Source organism: Pseudophryne corroboree, chromosome 7, assembly GCF_028390025.1.
Source record: "Pseudophryne corroboree isolate aPseCor3 chromosome 7, aPseCor3.hap2, whole genome shotgun sequence".
Classification (NCBI taxonomy): Eukaryota; Metazoa; Chordata; class Amphibia; order Anura; family Myobatrachidae; genus Pseudophryne; species Pseudophryne corroboree.
In genome coordinates, this window is record NC_086450.1 from 26131523 (window position 1) to 26150923 (window position 19401).

The 19401-nt window shown below is 46.6% G+C and overlaps 1 protein-coding gene across 1 annotated transcript in view; it reads right to left on the bottom strand.

Annotated features, from left to right (window-relative positions):
* LOC134944212 (protein mono-ADP-ribosyltransferase PARP14-like) overlaps positions 1-19401 on the bottom strand; it is a 142245-nt gene that overhangs the window by 5332 nt on the left and 117512 nt on the right. The window contains exons 14-15 of the mRNA XM_063932794.1: positions 12607-13209; positions 4803-4939 (exon numbers count right to left, since the gene is read on the bottom strand). Coding sequence (XP_063788864.1) covers positions 4803-4939; positions 12607-13209 — 740 coding nt within the window. The remainder of the gene's footprint in view (positions 1-4802; positions 4940-12606; positions 13210-19401) is intronic.

Sequence of the window (19401 nt, forward strand, 5' to 3'; positions counted from 1 at the left end):
ACACTATGGGGATGATACCGCTGACCTAAAGTGTTTCTTTTTTGGGTCCAGTTAATATTTAATTTAGAGATGTTTGGTTCAGTTTCCTTGGAAACCAAAACAACTAGAATTTCTGTTCAGTATTTCCTGCCAGGCTTGGATCAGATCTCACGTGTTTTGGATTCGATAACAGTCCCTTCCTCATGGTCCGGGTGCCATTTCACACAGAATACCTTAGGCAGTGTGGGGCGGGCTGCAGTGTGATTAAGGGGGGCAACTGTTACTGTTATTAAGGTCTGTAATATACTGTCTCACACACACTCAATGTCATCTGTGAAGTAGGACTGTGTGCTGCAGCACTGTGTGACTGTCTCACTGTCATCATCAGTAGAAAGTTGTGGGCTACTGTGTCAATTATCATCATTATCATCATCAGTGAAGGGCTGTGGGCTACTATGTCAGTGTCATCATCAGTGAAGGGCTGTGTGCTACTGTGTTAGTGTCATCATCAGTGAAGGGCTGTGTGCTACTGTGTTAGTGTCATCATCAGTGAAGGGCTGTGTGCTACTGTGTTAGTGTCATCATCAGTGAAGGGCTGTGGGCTACTGTGTCCGTGTCATCATCAGTGAAGGGCTGTGTGCTACTGTGTTAGTGTCATCATCAGTGAAGGGTTGTGGGCTACTGTGTTAGTGTCATCATCAGTGAAGGGCTGTGGGCTACTGTGTCAGTGTCATCATCAGTGAAGGGCTGTGGGCTACTGTGTCCGTGTCATCATCAGTGAAGGGCTGTGTGCTACTGTGTCCGTGTCATCATCAGTGAAGGGCTGTGGGCTACTGTGTTAGTGTCATCATCAGTGAAGGGCTGTGGGCTACTGTGTTAGTGTCATCATCAGTGAAGGGCTGTGGGCTACTGTGTCAGTGTCATCATCAGTGAAGGGCTGTGGGCTACTGTGTCCGTGTCATCATCAGTGAAGGGCTGTGTGCTACTGTGTTAGTGTCATCATCAGTGAAGGGCTGTGGGCTACTGTGTTAGTGTCATCATCAGTGAAGGGCTGTGGGCTACTGTGTCAGTGTCATCAGTGAAGGGCTGTGGGCTACTGTGTCCGTGTCATCATCAGTGAAGGGCTGTGTGCTACTGTGTCCATGTCATCATCAGTGAAGGGCTGTGGGCTACTGTGTTAGTGTCATCATCAGTGAAGGGCTGTGTGCTACTGTGTCCGTGTCATCATCAGTGAAGGGCTGTGGGCTACTGTGTCTGTGTCATCATCAGTGAAGGGCTGTGTGCTACTGTGTTAGTGTCATCATCAGTGAAGGGCTGTGGGCTACTGTGTTAGTGTCATCATCAGTGAAGGGCTGTGGGCTACTGTGTCAGTGTCATCAGTGAAGGGCTGTGGGCTACTGTGTCCGTGTCATCATCAGTGAAGGGCTGTGTGCTACTGTGTCCGTGTCATCATCAGTGAAGGGCTGTGGGCTACTGTGTTAGTGTCATCATCAGTGAAGGGCTGTGTGCTACTGTGTCCGTGTCATCATCAGTGAAGGGCTGTGGGCTACTGTGTCTGTGTCATCATCAGTGAAGGGCTGTGGGCTACTGTGTCTGTGTCATCATCAGTGAAGGGCTGTGGGCTACTGTGTTAGTGTCATCATCAGTGAAGGGCTGTGTGCTACTGTGTCCGTGTCATCATCAGTGAAGCGCTGTGGGCTACTGTGTCTGTGTCATCATCAGTGAAGGGCTGTGTGCTACTGTGTCAGTGTCATCATCAGTGAAGGGCTGTGGGCTACTGTGTCAGTGTCATCATCAGTGAAGGGCTGTGTGCTACTGTGTCCGTGTCATCATCAGTGAAGGGCTGTGTGCTACTGTGTCCGTGTCATCATCAGTGAAGGGCTGTGGGCTACTGTGTCTGTGTCATCATCAGTGAAGGGCTGTGTGCTACTGTGTTAGTGTCATCATCAGTGAAGGGCTGTGGGCTACTGTGTCTGTGTCATCATCAGTGAAGGGCTGTGGGCTACTGTGTTAGTGTCATCATCAGTGAAGGGCTGTGTGCTACTGTGTCCGTGTCATCATCAGTGAAGGGCTGTGGGCTACTGTGTCTGTGTCATCATCAGTGAAGGGCTGTGGGCTACTGTGTCTGTGTCATCATCAGTGAAGGGCTGTGGGCTACTGTGTTAGTGTCATCATCAGTGAAGGGCTGTGTGCTACTGTGTCCGTGTCATCATCAGTGAAGCGCTGTGGGCTACTGTGTCTGTGTCATCATCAGTGAAGGGCTGTGTGCTACTGTGTCAGTGTCATCATCAGTGAAGGGCTGTGGGCTACTGTGTCAGTGTCATCATCAGTGAAGGGCTGTGTGCTACTGTGTCAGTGTCATCATCAGTGAAGGGCTGTGTGCTACTGTGTCAGTGTCATCATCAGTGAAGGGCTGTGGGCTACTGTGTCAGTGTCATCATCAGTGAAGGGCTGTGTGCTACTGTGTCAGTGTCATCATCAGTGAAGGGCTGTGTGCTACTGTGTCAGTGTCATCATCATCAGTGAAGGGCTGTGGGCTACTGTGTCAGTGTCATCATCAGTGAAGGGCTGTGTGCTACTGTGTCAGTGTCATCATCAGTGAAGGGCTGTGGGCTACTGTGTCAGTGTCATCATCAGTGAAGGGCTGTGTGCTACTGTGTCAGTGTCATCATCAGTGAAGGGCTGTGTGCTACTGTGTCAGTGTCATCATCATCAGTGAAGGGCTGTGTGCTACTGTGTCCGTGTCATCATCAGTGAAGCGCTGTGGGCTACTGTGTCTGTGTCATCATCAGTGAAGGGCTGTGTGCTACTGTGTCAGTGTCATCATCATCAGTGAAGGGCTGTGGGCTACTGTGTCAGTGTCATCATCAGTGAAGGGCTGTGTGCTACTGTGTCAGTGTCATCATCAGTGAAGGGCTGTGGGCTACTGTGTCAGTGTCATCATCAGTGAAGGGCTGTGGGCTACTGTGTCAGTGTCATCATCAGTGAAGGGCTGTGTGCTACTGTGTCAGTGTCATCATCAGTGAAGGGCTGTGTGCTACTGTGTCAGTGTCATCATCAGTGAAGGGCTGTGTGCTACTGTGTCCGTGTCATCATCATCAGTGAAGGGCTGTGGGCTACTGTGTCAGTGTCATCATCAGTGAAGGGCTGTGTGCTACTGTGTCAGTGTCATCATCAGTGAAGGGCTGTGGGCTACTGTGTCAGTGTCATCATCAGTGAAGGGCTGTGGGCTACTGTGTCAGTGTCATCATCAGTGAAGGGCTGTGTGCTACTGTGTCAGTGTCATCATCAGTGAAGGGCTGTGTGCTACTGTGTCAGTGTCATCATCAGTGAAGGGCTGTGGGCTACTGTGTCAGTGTCATCATCAGTGAAGGGCTGTGTGCTACTGTGTCAGTGTCATCATCAGTGAAGGGCTGTGTGCTACTGTGTCAGTGTCATCATCAGTGAAGGGCTGTGTGCTACTGTGTCAGTGTCATCATCAGTGAAGGGCTGTGGGCTACTGTGTCAGTGTCATCATCAGTGAAGGGCTGTGTGCTACTGTGTCAGTGTCATCATCAGTGAAGGGCTGTGTGCTACTGTGTCAGTGTCATCATCATCAGTGAAGGGCTGTGGGCTACTGTGTCAGTGTCATCATCATCAGTGAAGGGCTGTGTGCTACTGTGTCAGTGTCATCATCATCAGTGAAGGGCTGTGGGCTACTGTGTCAGTGTCCTCATCATCATCATCAGTGAACTAGGGCTGTGGACTGCAACACTTTCAATGACTGACAGACTCAAGGTGGGTACACACTGATAGATATATCTGCAGATCAATTGATCTGCCGATATATCTATGGACGGATCGGGCAGTGTGCTGAGCATACACACTGCCCGATCCGTCGGGGATTGACGTCATGAACTGGGCGGGCGTGTACACACGCCTGCCCAGTTCAGCTGTCAATCACCGCTGGCCGCCGCAGCATGTGTACGGGTGGTCGGCTGACCGCCCCGTACACACACAGGGACGCGCCAATATATCGGTAGATATATTGGCCGTCGGCTGTGCTGCGCGGCCGGCGCGATACGTCTGTGAACGACGGAGTTCACAGACGTATCGGACGTACACACTGGCCGATGCTCCCGCGATATATCGGCTGTCCTGAACAGCAGCGTGTGTGTGTTCAGGACAGGTTCAGACACTTCTTAAAGATAGAACGTTCAGTACAGCTGCCACCAAGTGTTAAAAAAAAATAAAGCAGGTGGGCATGATACAGCATGGGGGGGGGGACTCAACATAGGGGGCAACACAGGGAACTCATGATTGCATTGTTATGGTCATGCCCCCGCTATACAATGTCAGTATTACAGGCAGTCTACAGCAGGGGGGCGTGGCTAAGATGACTGTTCATCAGCCGCTCGGACCACCTACTTGCGGCTGGGTGGCATTCCGAATCCGGGAGTCCCCTCTTTCAAATAATGCGAATCCACAGCAGCTATTGTCTGGTGATCAGCAGGCAATATACAGAAAAATAGTTTCCCACAGATGTGGGGTGTCTTACTTTGCCCTATTACCCCCATACTGGCATGAACATACGATCACAGTGACTAAAACAGTTTCCAAATAAGAAACATTTAGAGGTGCACCGCGTCATTTTACCCATGCGAAGTACAAAAAGCATTGGTCAACTGCGCAAACATCGCCATAACACCCCCCCCCCCCCCCCTGTTCAGGACCAGTCACTGGTTCCTGCTGAATTGCTGTAGTCCGATCAAAACTCACTAAAGATGGAACACACCTCCTTATTATAAAGCCACAGATTGTGGGTCAGACAGAAGAGAAATCACCTTGATTATTTTCATTGCACACGTGTTTCGGAACTGCGCCTCAACGTCGGTGTAATGCTTAGTGCCAGGGCTTATCGGAACCACTTTTACATTGTCACCGTTCATCGGCGCCCAATCTTCAGGGGTGGTCAATCTTGCTGTAATACAGAAATATATTCAGGATTGTTCCAACAATGCGCAGTAAGAGGTGCGGCGGCAGTGACCGTTTCCATTCATCTCATTATTACCCGCTGTATACAGTGCCACCAAATTATGTACAGAAAATATATAGGGGTCTATTCATGAAGCAGTGATAAGAGTGGAGAAGTGAGCCAGCGGAGAAGTTGCCCATGGCAACCAATCAGCATTGAAGTAACATTTACCAAGTACATTCTGTTAAATTACCTATGTCCCCATTGTTTTGGTGGGTTCTACAAATTGAATTTCGTTGTCAAATTTGTTTGATAATGACAATAAATGTATCGTATCATATTGTAAATTATACGTAGCAGCTGATTGGTTGCCATGGGCATATTTTGCACCGGCTCACCTCTGCACCCTTTCACTGCTTCATGAATAGACCTCTTCATTATTCATACCAGTGTCAGCCCCATTGGATATTGAGGTCTATGACAGAGGCAGCACACGGGGGCTGCAGGCCGCACCCGGGTGCCACCCTTCCAGGGGGTGACACCAGAATGTCGGATGCTGAAGTGTGACATTCTCCTACAGCGCCCAGCTCCTGTGACTGAGAAGGACGCGGCAGTGCAGCCAGAGTCTGCGGGGGCAGCCCAGCCGCTCTGGTGATGATGGGCGAGCCCCCAGAGTGATGTGACTGGTCTGTGACAGGTGAGGCAGTGCCTGCGTTGTCCACACATCTCTTCAAAACGTAGCAAATTTCCAGGAGTATATACTGCTGCACCTGTGTATAATGCCCACATGTATATACTGCTGCACCTGTGTATAATGTCCACATGTATATACTGCTGCACCTGTGTATAATGTCCACATGTATATACTGCTGCACCTGTGTATAATGTCCACATGTATATACTGCTGCACCTGTGTATAATGGGGGTTATTCCGAGTTGTTCGCTCGTTAGTTATTTTCGCAACGGAGCGATTAGTCGCAAACTGCGCATGCGCAATGTTCGCAGTGCGCCTGCGCCAAGTAAATTAGCACAAAAGTTTGTTATTTTACTCACGGCCTAACAAAGTTTTTTCATCATTCTGGTGATCATAGTGTGATTGACAGGAAGTGGGCGTATCTGGGCGGAAACTGGCCGTTTTATGAGAGTGTGCGAAAAAACGCTGGCGTTTCTGGGAAAAACGCGGGAGTGTCTGAAGAAACGGGGGAGTGTCTGGGCGAACGCTGGGTGTGTTTGTGACATCAAACCAGGAACGAAACTGACTGAACGGATCGCAGTGTAGGAGTAAGTCTCGAGCTACTCAGAAACTGCTAAGAAATTTCTATTCGCAATTCTGCTAATCTTTCGTTCGCAATTCTGCTATGCTAAGATACACTCCCAGTAGGCGGCGGCTTAGCGTGTGCAATGCTGCTAAAAGCAGCTAGCGAGCGAACAACTCGGAATGAGGGCCAATGTCCACATGTATATACTGCTGCACCTGTGTATAATGCCCACATGTATATATTGCTGCACCTGTGTATAATGCCCACATGCATATACTGCTGCACCTGTGTATAATGCCCACATGTATATACCGCTGCACATGTGTATAATGCCCACATGTATGTACCAGTACACCTGTGTATAATGCCCACATGTATATACTGCTGCACCTGTGTATAATGTCCACAGGTATATGCTGCTGCACCTGTGTATAATGCCCACATGTATATACTGCTGCACCTGTGTATAATGCCCACATGCATATACTGCTGCACCTGTGTATAATGCCCACATGTATATACCGCTGCACATGTGTATAATGCCCACATGTATATACTGCTGCACCTGTGCATAATGCCCACATGTATATACTGCTGCACCTGTGTATAATGTCCACATGTATATACTGCTGCACCTGTGTATAATGCCCACATGTATATACTGCTGCACCTGTGTATAATGGGGGTCATTCCGAGTTGTTCGCTTGTTAGTTTTTTCGCAACGGAGCGATTAGTCGCAAACTGCGCATGCGCAATGTTCGCAGTGCGCCTGCGCCAAGTAAATTAGCACAAAAGTTTGTTATTTTACTCACGGCCTAACAAAGTTTTTTCATCGTTCTGGTGATCGTAGTGTGATTGACAGGAAGTGGGTGTATCTGGGCGGAAACTGGCCATTTTATGGGAGTGTGCGAAAAAACGCTGGCGTTTCTGGGAAAAACGCGGGAGTGTCTGAAGAAACGGGGGGAGTGTCTGGGCGAACGCTGGGTGTGTTTGTGACGTCAAACCAGGAACGAAACTGACTGAACGGATCGCAGTGTAGGAGTAAGTCTAGAGCTACTCAGAAACTGCTAAGAAATTTCTATTCGCAATTCTGCTAATCTTTCGTTCGCAATTCTGCTATGCTAAGATACACTCCCAGTAGGCGGCGGCTTAGCGTGTGCAATGCTGCTAAAGCAGCTAGCGAGCGAACAACTCGGAATGAGGGCCAATGTCCACATGTATTTACTGCTGCACCTGTGTATAATGCCCACATGTATATACTGCTGCACCTGTGTATAATGCCCACATGCATATACTGCTGCACCTGTGTATAATGCCCACATGTATATACCGCTGCACATGTGTATAATGCCCACATGTATATACTGCTGCACCTGTGTATAATGCCCACATGTATATACTGCTGCACCTGTGTATAATGTCCACATGTATATACTGCTGCACCTGTGTATAATGCCCACATGTATATACTGCTGCACCTGTGTATAATGCCCACATGCATATACTGCTGCACCTGTGTATAATGCCCACATGTATATACCGCTGCACCTGTGTATAATGCCCACATGTATATACTGCTGCACCTGTGTATAATGCCCACATGTATATACTGCTGCACCTGTGTATACTGTCCACATGTATATACTGCTGCACCTGTGTATAATGCCCACATGCATATACTGCTGCACCTGTGTATAATGCCCACATGTATATACCGCTGCACATGTGTATAATGCCCACATGTATATACTGCTGCACCTGTGTGTAATGCCCACATGTATATACTGCTGCACCTGTGTGTAATGCCCACATGTATATACCGCTGCACCTGTGTGTAATGCCCACATGTATATACCGCTGCACCTGTGTATAATGCCCACTGTATATACCGCTGCACCTGTGTATAATCCCACATGCATATACCGCTGCACCTGTGTGTAATGCCCACATGTATATACCGCTGCACCTGTGTGTAATGCCCACATGTATATACTGCTGCACCTGTGTATAATGCCCACAAGTATATACCACTGCACCTGTGTATAATGCCCACATGCACCCTTGGCCTCATATATTGTGTGTATATCTGGCTCTGGTACTAGCCAGTACCTCCTGAATCATTAACCTCAAAGCACGTTCCTACTTTATAATTACCACAAAATACCTTTAACTCTCTGAGAACACAACCTAAATTAACCCTGGACACTATCCACTCAACCAAGGACTTAAATTTCCATAGCAAAGCCACACTAGCTATTGCTAAGCTCACCATACCATCCCTTTAAACCAGGGTGCTCATGGATTACACAGGTTCTGTGACTGATTAAAACCAGGTGAAATAATATTCAAGAACTTTCCACTTCACTCCAACAACTGCTTTCTCCTATTTCTGCATTCACCTCTCCTGAGATGGCTGTATCACACCTGAACGAGACTCTAGATCTAGCCCTTGATGAAGGGGCTCCAGCTACCCATCACACTCCACGTAGGCCTAGATGTCAACCATGGCACTCCAAATTAACAAGACAACTACAAAAACTCACACGATGAAATGGTATGCTCTTCGGCAGCCAGTGACCTGCTCCGTTCTTTACCTGAACCCTCTGGCACTCTCTCTTCATTTGATCCCACAAATGAAGATGAAGTATCAGCACTCTTCTCATCCTGCTTCTCTACTACTGTACCTCTCCTCTTGATCCTTTACCCTCACAAATAAGTAAAGCTCTGTCTCTGGTGCTCATCCCTACCTTAACTAACATCTGTAATCTCTCTCTCTCTCCTGGTGTTTTTCCTTCACTCTTCAAGCATGCAGTGATTACTCCCATTTTGAAAAAAAAAATTCTGACCCTAATGCTCTCTCAAACTACCGCCCTATCTCTCAGCTCCCTTGTCTCTCTAAGCTACTTGAGAGACTTGCCTACACTCGACTCACACACTTTCTTAACTCATACACTTTATTGGACCCACTTCAGTCAGGCTTCTGTTCCCAACACTCCACAGAGACAGCACTGACTAAAGTGGTTAATGATTTGGTTACTACAAAGTCTAAAGGCCACTTCTCACTACTTATTCTTCTAGTTCTATCTGCTGCATTTGACACTGTTGACCACTCTCTTTACATACAAACACTACAATCCCTAGGTATTCAGGACACAGCCCTTTCTTGGTTCCTATCCTACCTATCTAATAGCTCTTTTAGTGTTTGCTTCTCTGAATCTACCTCCGCTTCACTACCTCGTTCAGTTGGAGTACCGCAAGGCTCAGTCTTGGGTCCTCTGCTTTTCTCTATCTATACCTCATCTCTTGGTAAACTAATCAGCTCTTTTGGATTTCAGTATCATCTGTACGCAGATGATACTCAAATCTACCTATCCTCCCCTGACTTGTCCCTATCTGTACTGGACCGTGTCACTGAATGCCTTTCTGCCATTTCATCCTGGATGACATCTCACCACCTCAAACTTAATAATTCAAAGTCAGAGTTAATTATATTTCCACCGGCCAATAGTAGGTACCAACCTGATATCTCTATCACTGTTGAAAACTCGACTATCTACCCTACCCCACAAGCTCGCTGCCTAGGTGTCATCCTTGACTCTGATCTGTCCTTTGTTCCCCACATTCAGTCTGTCTCAAGATCATGTTACATGTATGTAAAAAAAATATCTAAAATACGACCACACCTTACACAAGACACTGATAAAACTGTAATCCATGCTCTCATTATCTCCCGCATTGATTATTGCAATAGTCTCCTAACTGGTCTTCCCAAAACGAGACTCTCACCACTACAATCCATTCTGAATGCAATGGCGAGGCTAATCTTCCTCGCTAGATGTTCATCGTCTGCAGATCCACTCTGTCAGTCCCTCCACTGGTTACTTGTATTCTACCGTATTCAATATAAAATACTTTTACTCACACACAAGGCCATTAACCAAACTACACCAACGTACATTACTTCACTGATCTCAAAATATCTCCCAACCCGACCTCTTCGCTCTTTACAAGACCTGCGTCTCTCATCCACACCCATTACTCGCTCCCACTCACGATTGCAGGACTTTCATCGGACTGCACCCACTCCGTGGAATGCCCTACCACGCACAATAAGACTCTCCTCTAGTCTCCAAACCTTCAAGCGTTCCCTGAAATCTCATCTCTTCAGGCAAGCGTATCAAATTCCAGAACCGCCCACATAACTTTCATAAACCTGCCTATCAAATTGCATCCACTCTGTACAGTCCACACATATCCTCACATGTCTTCTCATTCTTCACGTTCCCTTCCTCTCAACCCCGGATCATCATTGCTGTATGACCATATCATACAGCCCACCAAGAACCTTTGCAATCTAGCGGACAACTATGCAATAGATAGCACCTATCCTTGTCTATACATGCCTATTTCCCTATAGATCGTAAGCTTGCGAGCAGGGCCTTCCTACCTCTATGACTGTTTGTTATTACCCAGTTTTGTTATATCATTGTTATTTCCAATTGTAAAGCGCAACGGAATTTGCTGCACTATATAAGAAACTGTTAATAAATAATAAATAAATAAATAAATGCAGGATTAAAGTCAGCCAGCCACAGAACCTGTGTAATTCATTAATGGCCCAGTATAAATGGATAGTATGGTAAGTCTAGGAATTGGGAACCTTTTGGATTCTAATATAATGTCTGAGAGGAGTTATTTAATTATACCGTCATTCATTCACTGGTTGTGTAACACATTGTAAATACTGTGCATGCATATCTATACCCTTTTATTATTATTTCACAATAAATTGTTTTTAATCTAATAATTAAAATAATTAAATAACTAAGTTTAATAATTCTATAGGACAGTGGTTCTCAAACTCGGTCCTCAGGACCCCACACAGTGCATGTTTTGCAGGTAACCCAGCAAGTGCACAGGTATATTAATTACTCACTGACACATTTTAAAAGGTCCACAGGTGGAGCTAATTATTTCACTTGTGATTTTGTGAGGAGACCTGCAAAACATGCACTGTGTGGGGTCCTGAGGACCGAGTTTGAGAACCTGTGCTATAGGATTTTGTTTGTGCCCCAATAGGCACATATTTTATATCTGGAATTAGCAACTGGAGTGCCGGGCGGGGAGGAGCCATTAATGTCTATATCTGCACTCTTATCCTTAATTAGGCTTACCATACCATGGGGTAAATTTACTAAGATGGGAGTTCTATTTAAGATAGGATGTTGCCCATATCAACCAATCAGATTCTACTTCTCATTTATCTAGCACCTTCTAGAAGATAATACCTGGAATCTGATTGGTTGCTATGGGCAACATCTCATCTTAAATAGAACTCTCATCTTAGTAAATTTACCCCCATCTCTTTATACCGGGACACTCATGGATTACACAGGTTTTGTGGCTGATTAAAACCAGGAGAAATGCAGGCTTGAAGTGAGCCAGCCACAGAACCTGTGTATATCATTCATAAGTGTCACGGGTTAAAGGGATAGTGTAGTAAGCCTATCTTTAAGCACATTTGTGAAATAACATTGGGGGTAATTCTGAGTTGATCGCAGCAGCAAGTTTGTTCGCAATTGGGCAAAACCATGTGCACTGCAGGGGGAGCAGATATAACATTTGCAGAGAGAGTTAGATTTGGGTGGGTTATTTTGTTTCTGTGCAGGGTAAATACTGGCTGCTTTATTTTTACACTGCAATTTAGATTTCAGTTTGAACACACCCCACCCAAATCTAACTCTCTCTGCACATGTTATATGTGCCCCTCCTGCAGTGCACATGGTTTTGCCCAACTGCTAACAAAATTGCTGCTGCGATCAACTCAGAATTAGGCCCATTATTGGGTATTATTCAGATTTATAAGCAAGGCAGAAAAAGCACGTACGTTTGTATTTGGAACAAACCATGCTGTAATGCAAGGGGAGGAAATACATTGATATTGTTTCCGTGCAGGGTAAATACTGGCTGCTGTTGCATGTAGACCACAAATGTTAGCTTTATTTTTAAACTACAATTTCAGTTTGCACACATCCCTCCCAAATCTAACTCTATCTGCACATGTTACATCTGCCCCACTTGCACTGCAGTATGGCTTTGCCCAGTTGCTTGCTTTTTGGGTTTGCTTCCACATCTAAATAACCCCCATTGTTTGAGCAGAGAGGCGCAGAACACCGTATTGAACATAATTATGTGAAACAAGGAGAGATGTATCAATCCGTCTAAAGAGTGGAGCAGTTGACTATTGCACCCAATCAGCTTAAGTAGCATTTATAAAGTACATTCTATAAAATGATAGGTTACTATGGCGACTTCTCCACTTGTCCACTTCTGCACTCTTTGATACATCTCTCCCATAGTTCCATACAATTCTGTCCAGTGACCAGCCAGTGATAGGCAGAAGAGAATAATTACTGTTTTTAGAAATTCGTTCGAGGTCGACTGTGTGGCCTTTGGGATCGGAGGCGGATTTCAGCTCCATCACTACTGTGTACTTGACACCGTTGATAAGAATGAATAAGGAACTCCTGTTCTCATTCTTGGCTTTCTCCAGCTCCATGTTGGTCATTTTATCGAAGGGGGTAGATGTGCTGCCATCTTTGTAACTCCACTCCACCAGGTTGCTGCACAGATCTGCCTCCCGCTCCCTGGTTTTCTTATCTCTCACGTCCTTTATCAATTCTTGGATTTTATTGGTCATTTCCAGAACGTCCCTGGTCAGACCGGATATTTTAATGGTGGAAGCTGGGATCCTAAAAGAAACAGACACTTCCAGTTTCTTCTGATACTCAGCCAACGCCTGATGGTCCCCCTCATCGAGATCCCGAATCCAGTCGTCTGTGATGACGTTCTCGTGCTGCTGCCTCAGTATGATGTCACGGAGCCAGGATGAAGCCTCTCTCACATCCTCCGCTCTCTCCGCGCACAGGTGGTAGATAGCCGGCTCAATGTTCTCTTTTAACTCAAAATCGTTGGTTTCTTCAGCTCCAGAGTTTGATGTGAAATAACTTAGAAAAGCTGCGTAGAGGGAAAGATACGGTTATCTGCGAGTAGCAATAAAACCATATACAATTGGGACATTCCAGGGAAACTGATTTAAATTGATGGAATTCTTTTTTTCAGCCCCTCATATGCGATGTAATGGGCATGCCAGTGTACACCTGTGTAAGAGTTAAGTTATATGCCTATGGGTAGATATAGCTGTAAAGTGAGGTAGGGAGAACTGTAACTCCATGAAGGGGTTAATGTATGTCTTATGCACAAATAAAATATAAAAGTACCATACCTGAGGTACAAAATATCTGTATTTCATGTATTTACACTATAAACCTAGACAGAGCTGAGATAAATATATACCCATGTATTAATATACAGTAGGCTGACCATACTATCCCTTTAAACCGGGCACTCATGAATTACACAGGTTCTGTGGCTGGCTTCCAGTATGCATTTCACCAGCCACAGAACCTGTGTAATCCATGAGCATCCCATGTGTGTTAAAACTTAGTTTATGTACACTTTATATGTAGAGGTGATTTACATGCTGCATGACAGGACATATGAATTACAGTGGTGCCTTTTTTAATGTGAATAGCCCTTTGGTATGTGAATGAGGGCTGAAGGTTTCCATTTTGTGGATAAATCATACTTGCCTACCTGACCCTCTCCATGAGGGAGAAAATGCTCTGTTCCTGGACTTTCCTGGTAATGTATGATTGCCATCACCTGTGGTGAAACACCTTTCTTATCAATTAACTAGCTCACCACAGGGGATGGCAATCATACATTACCAGGAAAGTCCAGGAACAGAGCATTTTCTCCCTCATGGAGAGGGTCAGGTAGGCAAGTATGGGATAAAATAAGAATTTACTTACCGATAATTCTATTTCTCGTAGTCCGTAGTGGATGCTGGGGACTCCGTCAGGACCATGGGGATTAGCGGGCTCCGCAGGAGACAGGGCACATCTAAAAAGCTTTTTAGGTCACATGGTGTGTACTGGCTCCTCCCCCTATGACCCTCCTCCAAGCCTCAGTTAGGTACTGTGCCCGGACGAGCGTACACAATAAGGAAGGATCTTGAATCCCGGGTAAGACTCATACCAGCCACACCAATCACACCGTACAACTTGTGATCTGAACCCAGTTAACAGTATGATAACAAAACGAAGTAGCCTCTGAAAAGATGGCTCACAACAATAGTAATAACCCGATTTTTGTAACAATAACTATGTACAAGCATTGCAGACAATCCGCACTTGGGATGGGCGCCCAGCATCCACTACGGACTACGAGAAATAGAATTATCGGTAAGTAAATTCTTATTTTCTCTAACGTCCTAGTGGATGCTGGGGACTCCGTCAGGACCATGGGGATTATACCAAAGCTCCCAAACGGGCGGGAGAGTGCGGATGACTCTGCAGCACCGAATGAGAGAACTCCAGGTCCTCTTTAGCCAGAGTATCAAATTTGTAAAATTTTACAAACGTGTTCTCCCCTGACCACGTAGCTGCTCGGCAAAGTTATAATGCCGAGACTCCTCGGGCAGCCGCCCAGGATGAGGCCACCTTCCTTGTGGAATGGGCATCTACATATTTCGGCTGTGGCAGGCCTGCCACAGAATGTGCAAGCTGAATTGTACTACAAATCCAGCGTGCAATAGACTGCTTAGAAGCAGGAGCACCCAGCTTGTTGGGTGCATACAATATAAACAGCAAGTCAGACTTTCCGACTCCAGCCGTCCTAACTATATATATATATATATATATATATATATATATATATTTTTAGGGCCCTGACAACGTCTAGTAACTTGGAGTCCTCCAAGTCCCCAGTAGCCGCAGGCACCACAATAGGTTTTTTTCAGGTGACAACGCTGACACCCCTTTAGGAAGAAACTGGAGACGAGTCCCAGTTCTGCCCTGTTCAAATGGAAAATTTTAATATGGGCTTTTGTAAAACAAAGCCGCCCATTCTTTTTGACAATCGCCTGGCCGAGGCCAGGACTAACAACATGGTCACTTTCCATGTGAGATATTGGTCAACAGCATGGTCACTTTCCATGTGAGATATTTCAAATCCACAGATTTGAGCGGTTCAAACCAATATGATTTTAAGGAATCCCAACACTATGTTGAGATCTCACGGTGCCCCTAGAGGCACAAAAGAACTGTATATGGAATACACCCTTTACAATCTGGACTTCAGGAACTGAAGTCAATTTTTTCTGGAAGAAAATCTACAGGGCCGAAATTTAAATCTTAATGAACCCCAATTTGAGGCTCAAAACACTCCTGTTTTCAGGAAGTGCAGAATCGACCTAGTTGAATTTCCTTCGTGGAGCCTTCCTGGCCTTACCCACGCAACATATTTTCACCACATGTGGTGATGACGTTGTGCGGTCACCTCCTTCCTGGCTTTGACCAAGGTAGGTATGACCTCTTATGGAATGCCTTTTTCCCTTCAGAATCCGGTATTCAACCGCCATGCCGTCAAACGCAGCCGCGGTAATTCTTGGAAAAGACATGGTACTTGCTGAAGCAAGTCCCTTCTTAGCTCCCCAGGCCCTTAGTCCTCTGTGAGCATCTCTTGAAGCTCCGGGTACCAAGTCCCTCTTGGCCCATCCGGAGCCACTAGTATAGTTCATACTCCTCTATGTCTTATAATTCTCAATACCTTGGTTATGAGAAACAGAGGAGGGAACCCATACACTGACTGGTACACCCACGGTGTTACCAGAACATCCACAGCTATCGCCTGAAGGTCTCATGACCTGGCGGAATACCTGTCCCGTTTTTCGGGCGGGACGCTATCATGTCCACCTTTGGTCTTTGCCAACGGTCCACAATCATGCTGAAAAACTTCCCTATGAAGTTTCCACTCTCCCGGGTGGAGGTCATGCCTGCTGAGGAAGTCTGCTTCCCAGTCGTCCACTCCCGGAAAGAACACTGCTGACAGTGCTATCACATGATTTTCCGCCTAGCGAAAAATCCTTGCAGTTTTGTCACTGCCCTCCTGCTTCTTGTGCCGCCCTTTCTGTTTACGTGGGCGACTGCCGTGATGTTATCCCACTGGATCAATACCGGCTGACCTTGAAGCAGAGGTCTTGCTAAGTTTAGAGCCTTATAAATTTGCTCTAAGCTTATTTATGCAGAGAGAATTCTCCAGACTTAATCACACTTCCCTGGAAATTTTTTCCCTGTGTGACTGTTCTCCAGCCTCTCAGGCTGGCCTCCGTGGTCACCGGCATCCAATCCTGAATGCCAAATCTGCGGCCCTCTAGAAGATGAGCACTCTGTAATCACCACAGGAGAGACACCCTTGTCCTTGGATATAGGGTTATCCGCTGATGCATCTGAGGATGCGATCCGGACCATTTGTCCAGCAGATCCCACCGAAGAGTTCTTGCGGGAAATCTGCCGAATGGAATTGCTTCGTAATAAGCCACCATTTTTACCAGGACTCTTGTGCAATGATGCACTGACACTTTTCCTGGTTTTAGGAGGATCCCGATTAGCTCGGATAACTCCCTGGCTTTCTCCACTGGGAGAAACACGTTTTTCTGGACTCTGTCCAGAATCATCCCTATGAACAGTAGACGTGTCATCGGAAAAAGCTGCGATTTTGGAATATTTAGAATCCACTCGTGCTGTCGTAGAACTACTTAAGATAGTGCTACTCCGACCTCCAACTGTTCTCTGGACCTTGCCCTTATCAGGAAAGCGTCCATGTTTCCTTTTAAGAAAAATCATCATTCCGGCCATTACCTTGGTAAAGACCCGGGGCGCCGTGGACAACCCAAACGGCAGCGTCTGAACTGATAGTGACAGTTCTGTACCAGGAACCTGAAGTACCCTTGGTGAGAAGGGCAAATTTGGACCTGTAGGTAAGCGTCCCTGATATCCAGTGACACCATATCGTCCCCTTCTTCCTGGTTCGCTATCACTGCTCTGAGTGACTCCATCTTGATTTGAACGCTTGTATGTAAGTGTTCAAATATTTCAGATCTCACCGAGCCGGTTGGCTTCAGTACCACAATATAGTGTGGAATACTACCCCCTTCCATGTTGTAAGAGGGGTACTTTGATTATCACCTGCTGGGAATACAGCCTGTGAATTGTGTGAGGGGGAGATGTCTCGAATTTCCAATGTACACCTGGGATACTACATGTAGGATCCCGGAGTTCCCTTGCGAGTGAGCCCCCTGCGTACTGAAACTCTTGAGATGACCCCCTACCGCACCTGAGTCCGCTTGTACGGCCCCAGCGTTATGCTGCGGACTTGGCAGAAGCTGTGAGGGGCTTCTGTTCCTGGGAATGGGCTGCTTGCTGCAGTCTTCTTCCCTTTCCTCTACCCCTGGGCAGATATGACTGGCCTTTGCCCGCCTGCCCGTATGGGGACGAAAGGACTGAGACTGAAAAGACTGTGTCCTTTTTTGCCGATATGTGATTCGGGGTAACTAAAGGTGGATTTTTCAGCTGTTGCCATGGCCACCAGGTCCGATGGACCGCCCCTTTATACGGGAATACTTCCACATGCCGTCTGGAATCTGCCTCACCTGACCACTGTCGTGTCTTCGTCTGGCAGATATGTACATCACATTTACTCTTGATGCCAGAATGCAAATATCCCTCTGCGCATCACGCATATATAGAAATGCATCCTTAAAATGCTCTATAGTCAATAAAATCTTGTCCCTGTCAAGGGTATCAAAATTTTCAGTCAGGAAATCCGACCAAGCCCCCTCAGCGCTGCACATCCAGGCTGAGGCGATTGCTGGTCGTAGTATAACACCAGTATGTGTGTATATACTGTCATGATATTTTTCAGCTTCCTATCAGCTGGCTTCTTGAGGGCGGCCGTATCTAGAGACGGTAACGCCATGTTTTTATAAGCGTGTGAGCGCCTTATCCACCCTAAGGTGTGTTTCCCAACTCGCCCTTACTTCTGGCGGGAAAGGGTATACCGCCCATAACTTTCTATCGGAGGAACCCCACGTATCATCACACACTTCATTTAATTTATCTGATTCAGGCAAAACTACAAGTAGTTTATTCACACCCTACAAAATACCCTTATTTGTGGTACTTGTAGTATCAGAAATATGTAACAGCTCCTTCATTGCCCTTAACATGTAACTCGTGGCCCTAAAGGAAAATTACGTATGTTTCTTCACCGTCGACACTGGGGTCAGTGTCCATGTCTGTGTCTGTCGACCGACTGAGGTAAATGGGCGTTTTTACAAGCCCCTGACGGTGTCTGAGACGCCTGGACCGGTACTAATTTGTCCGCCGGCCATCTCATGTCGTCAACCGTCTTGCAGCGTGTTGACATTATCACGTAATTCCATAAGTAGACCATCCATTCCGGTGTCGACTCCCTAGAGAGTGACATCAACATTACAGGCAATTTGCTCCGCCTCCTCACCAACATTTTCCTCATACATGTCGACACACACGTACCGACATACAGCACACACACAGGGAATGCTCTGATAGAGGACAGGACCCACTAGCCCTTTGGGGAGACAGAGGGAGAGTTTGCCAGCACACACCAAAAGCGCTATAATGTATATAACAACCCTAGAAGGTGTTGTTTCTATATATGCGCTCTTAATATATCATTATATCGCCAATTTATGCCCCCCTTCTCTTTTAACCCTGTTTCTGTAGTGCAGTGCAGGGGAGAGTGGGAGCCTTCCTCACCAGCGGAGCTGATCAGGAAAATGGCGCCGTGTGCTGAGGAGAATAAGCTCCGCCCCCTTTTCGGCGGGCTTTTCCTCCCGGTTTTTTAATAACTGGCCTGGGTTAAAATACATACATATAGCCTTAATGGCTATATGTGATGTATTTATTTGCCAAATAGGTATTTATATTGCTGCCCAGGGCGCCCCCAGCAGCGCCCTGCACCCTCCGTGACCGTGTCAGTGAGCCGTGTGACAACAATGGCGCACAGCTGCAGTGCTGTGCGCTACCTCTCTGAAGACTGTGAAGTCTTCTGCCGCCTGTTTCCGGACCTCCGTTCCGCCGTCTTTCTTCAGCGTCTGTAAGGGGGATCGGCGGCGCGGCTCCGGGACGAACCCCAGGCTGACCTGTGTTCCGACTCCCTCTGGAGCTCAGTGTCCAGTAGCCTAAGACTTCAATCCTCCTGCACGCAGGTGAGTTGCAAGTCTCTCCCCTAAGTCCCTCGTTGCAGTGATCCTGTCGCCAGCAG